The sequence below is a fragment of the Otolemur garnettii genome, unplaced genomic scaffold, assembly GCF_000181295.1.
Source record: "Otolemur garnettii isolate 467f Iridium unplaced genomic scaffold, OtoGar3 scaffold00112, whole genome shotgun sequence".
NCBI classification, from domain to species: Eukaryota; Metazoa; Chordata; class Mammalia; order Primates; family Galagidae; genus Otolemur; species Otolemur garnettii.
The window spans coordinates 33,786-38,408 of NW_003852507.1; the positions used below are offsets into that span (position 1 = coordinate 33,786).

The following is a 4,623-nucleotide window of genomic DNA, read 5'->3' on the forward strand; positions in this document are numbered from 1 at the left end:
GCTGGGGATTCGAACCTGCCACCTTAGGTGTACGTGGCTGGCGCCTTAGCCGGTTGAGCTATAGGCGCCGAGCCGAAGACAACATTCTTAATAAACTAAGTTTATCCCTTATCTAAAAATAAATGTGGAAGCTGTTTATAAAATATGAGAGTTATAAATGGCATTTTCTCAATGGGAAGACCTATTAAAAGAACTATTTTCTCGGCCAACACTTGTGGCTCAAAAGAGTAGGGCGCTGGCCCCTATGCTGGAGGTGGCGGGTTCAAACTCAGCCCCAGCCAAAAACTGCAAAAAAACCAAAAAACAAAAAACTATTTTCTCCACAGCATTCATTCTTTCCCCATAAATAATTTATGTAATTTCGAATGGCAAATTTCAAGACTTAGTAAAGAAATACTAGTTTTGACATACAAATGGAACTTGGAATAAACTGTTCCAGATTTTCAGAGTAGGTAAACAAGACACATTCAGAAATAGGGGACCTGGAGTCTTGTTTCAACCTTTTCAACTTTAGCTAAAAGTGAATTACATACACAGTTAATTTACTAACTTGCTAAGGTTTCAGAATTAAAAATGTTATTTTTACTAAAAGCAAAGACAAACTGTGACATTTACTTTAAAAATTAAAGCATGAATTATGTGTAAGCCTATCACTTTTTAAATTTTCATTTAAACTACTATGCTGTGGATAAAAGTTTAGACAGTATGTATGACCACGTTATACTTTAATACAAATTTCAGAACATAAAACATACATAATATTCTCTATTTTATTATTCAAATATACATTTTTATCTGAAATAAAATTATTTACAAAACAAAACAGCTCCCTGTAATAAAATCAACATTATTAGAAGAGTGGTTTAAATTATTTTTAAATGGCTGTAGTGGAGCCAATTTTCCTCATTTAAGTACCTACAGGGATTTAGCACACTCATTGTTCTTGAATACAACTAAGAATGTGGCAGTGATTAAGTAAATATTACATATAAATTCAGCCAAACATTCAAAATAAAAGACTTCTGATTTCAGAAACATATTTAAAAATATCCTCCCATCTACTGTTGTTACACTCCCTTTATTCTTTCACACAGCTAGTTTCAGGAGTTACAGTTTTCTGGGCTTCCAGAAATCTTTCAATTGGGGCAGCCCTCAATCATCTTCTTTTTCAATATAGGTCTTTGCATTAACCCGTGCCATTTGCCTGGCCAAGTACCTGTCTCTAGCTGACATTACAGTTTCTTCATTGTTTCGCTTTGCAAACTTGCTCACCACTTCAGGTGTTCTTTCTCCTTCTTTGTCCTTCTCTTGCCTTTCCTCTGTGAGTCTGTGTTTTGCTCCTGGGGATGTTTCACAACTAGAGGGTTTCTCTTGGTTTCCTTCTTTGTCCTTTTCCATGTTTCTCATTTTGTTCGATCTTTCTTGGTCATGATACTTATCCTTTGCTCTAGAATTGGGGCTGCTTTCCTTTCTGGCTCGATTTTTTTCTGAAGATTGAACACTTACTTCTTGTTTTTCTCTATCTCTGTATTTATCATTATTTTCGTATCTTTCCCTCCTTACTTTCACATATTCTTCCTTTTCTCTGCTTTTCTCTTCCTTCTCTCCTTTCTCACTGTGTCGGTTATGAGCATTTCTCTGTCTATTTCTTTCTTGCTCTCTTGGGGAGTATTTCTCCCTGTCTTTATCCCTTTTCCATTCTCTGTCACTTCTTTCTCTTTGGTCTCTTGCCCTCAGTTTATCTTCTTGTTCATGCCTCTTCCAGTGGGAATCTCTATGACTGGTCTCTCTGTGCCTATGAGAATCCTTCTCTTTCCAGTAATCACGGTCGGTGTAATGGTTCTCTTGGTCTCTGGACTGCCTCTCTTGGTGCTGATCTTGCCTTTTCTCATGTCCTCTTGACTTGGAATCTTTTGTGTGGTGTTTGGCACCATGCCCTCTTTCTTCACTAGATGACTGTATGTGTGTCTGAGTCCTGTGATGCTTGGAATCCTCCTTTGAGGTCTCTGTAATCTTTTCCCGTCTGCAGTTCCGTTTAATTTCTTCCATTTCATCATCCTCACTGCTCTTAGCATCAAAGTCGCTGTCTGCATCTGGGTTTTCCTCTACTTTCATACCAGTTTCCAGAATGCATTTCTCCTGTGGTATTATGTTCTTTGAATTTACTTCATCAGAGTAACCCCTTGATTTCTCTTCCTTTATCCCAGACCTTTATTTAAAAAGAAAACACAAAATGCCACATTATCAACTATAGCAAACAAATGAAGGGTTCACATAATTTTTCTCAATATTTAATTAACACAACTATAATTATATGCATGGTCTAATTATCTAAATGTAAAAAGGTACTAATTTCTATGCAAACCAGCCATTTTCAAAGCACTCAGAACATTCTCAGTATTTATAGAAGTGCATTAGAGAAAATTAGTCCTTCTCTATTAGACTACGAAAATCTTCAGACAGGGGTCTATATAACATCTTCCCATTTTGCTAAGCCTGAAAAGATATGTCCTGGATCCACGTTCTGTTTTTACAACATGAAGTTCAAATTGTGACTGTTGGATTTTTTTCCTTTCTTTTAAAAGTACAACTAAGTAAATGACATTATGGTATTTCATGGCTGGTCTCATAAATATTCCAGATGAAATTCTAATAGAAAGACATAATGTATTATAATTTATATTCAAAAGATGAATCTTCAAATGTACTTTCTTAGGCTCATTCTTCTCATCAATTTTGTAATCAAAACCTAGCAGTATGGGCAGGAGTGGGACATAAACTTAATTCTTTCTCCTTATCCTTAATTATATTCTCCCACCTCTCCCTTTTCCCAAGCAACACAGACTAAGATCTTCTTATAAGAATATTTCTGATTAAAAAAAAAAAAAGTTGGCTTAGATACAGGTTTAGGACAAACTCTCCCTTTACCTCCAGCTATATATGATCACCTTACTATTCCTATAATACCTTATTTTATTCGAAAACCCTCTAATCCTTTGCTTTCTTTTTTGAGACAGAGTCTCAGGCTATTACCCTGGGTAGAGTGCCATGGCGTCATAGATCACAGCAACCTCCAGCTCTAGGGCTCAAGTGATCCTCTTGCTCCAGTTTTTCTATTTTTAGTAGAGACGGGGGTCTCGTTTTTGCTCAGGCTGGTCTTAAACTTGTGAGCTCACGTGAGCTCAAGCAATCCACCCGCCTTGGCCTCCCAGAGTGCTAGGATTACAGGCGTGAGCTACCGTGCCTGGCCTAAGTCTTTACTTTCTAACCTAGTGCTGTCTAATAGAAATGCCTACAGAAATGGTAATGTTCATATCTGAGCTGTATAATATGGCAGCCACTAGCTAAATATGGCAACTGAGTACTTAAAATGTGGCCACTGTAACTAAAATTTTAGATTTTATTTACTTTTAGTTAATTTAAATAGCTACATGTGACTAGTAGCTATATGTTGGACTATGCAATTCTAGTCCAATATGTGAATCTTATATTTTATTAAGGCTGGGTATTATTATAAAAATAAACCACTTTTTTTTATATGCTAACTGAACATGCATGTAAGATTTATGTTTGGGACACGTGATTCTTTCAAATTTCTCCTTAATTTTGGCAACAATCATTTTAAAGAACCAGGGCTATGGGGGATACCTATACTTTTAGTTGAACTACAGAACAGAAATGATTCTTCAACTAAATTTTAGGTTGTAAATTAAGAAACTGCAAATTCCTAGGCATTTATTCACTTAGGTCAGGTTGGCTGACAATGCAACATACAACCTATCCTCCATTTTTCTGAGGGTTAAAATGACTCTGCCAACCACAGATTATTAACAGTAACTTTCTTCTAAACATTCCACATGGCATTTCTTACCTGGCTTCACGAAAACTGCACTTAGGTACTTCCTCTTCACCAACTGCCTGATTTAACAGGTGCCTATAAAATCCACTGAGATCTTTCTGCTTTGTTACATCCAAACGTGCTGAAAGGGAAGGCACAGTTGAGTAAAATACATTCAGTACAGCCAATGCAGGTGTTTTATAGGTATAGAATATACAAATATATACAGTGTATAAACTATTCTCTAGATTAGGAGTTAGCAAGCTATAGCCCGCAGGCCAAATTTGTTTTTGTAAATCAATTTTTACTGGAATGTAGCCCTGCTTATTCATGTACTGTCCACAGCTACTTTTGGACTGCAGAGGCACAGCTGCGTAGTTGCAACAGAAATGGTATGCACAAAAGCCTAATATTCACTATCTAGTCCTTCACAGAAAGTTTGCTGAATAGTACTCTATCTGAACACATAGTACGTGTTTAGAACCTATATATTTGATTTTCTTCAACTTAAAAATTCATGAACACTTACCAATTAAATTATTTGTAAGTATGGCTTGGGACATACTGCCAGCACACTGGGACTGGCAGATGGAACCCAGCCTGGGCCTGCTAAACAATGATGACAACTACAACAACAACAAAAAGCCTGGTGTTGTGGTGGGCGCCTGTAGTCCCAACTACTTGGGAGGCTGAGGCAAGAAAATCGAGTTGAGATTGCTCTGAGTTGTAATGCCACAGCACTCTACCAAGGGTGACATAGTGAGACTGTGTCTCAAAAAAAAAAA

General features: G+C 36.8%; 1 protein-coding gene across 1 annotated transcript in view; it reads right to left on the reverse strand.

Annotated features, from left to right (window-relative positions):
* Window positions 1-848: 848 nt before the first annotated feature.
* NSRP1 (nuclear speckle splicing regulatory protein 1) overlaps window positions 849-4,623 on the reverse strand; it is a 49,836-nt gene continuing 46,061 nt past the window's right edge. Inside the window, exons 5-6 of the mRNA XM_003797200.3 lie at window positions 3,872-3,980; window positions 849-2,209 (exon numbers count right to left, since the gene is read on the reverse strand). Of these exons, the coding sequence (XP_003797248.1) occupies window positions 1,153-2,209; window positions 3,872-3,980 (1,166 nt within the window). The 3' untranslated portion in view covers window positions 849-1,152. The remainder of the gene's footprint in view (window positions 2,210-3,871; window positions 3,981-4,623) is intronic.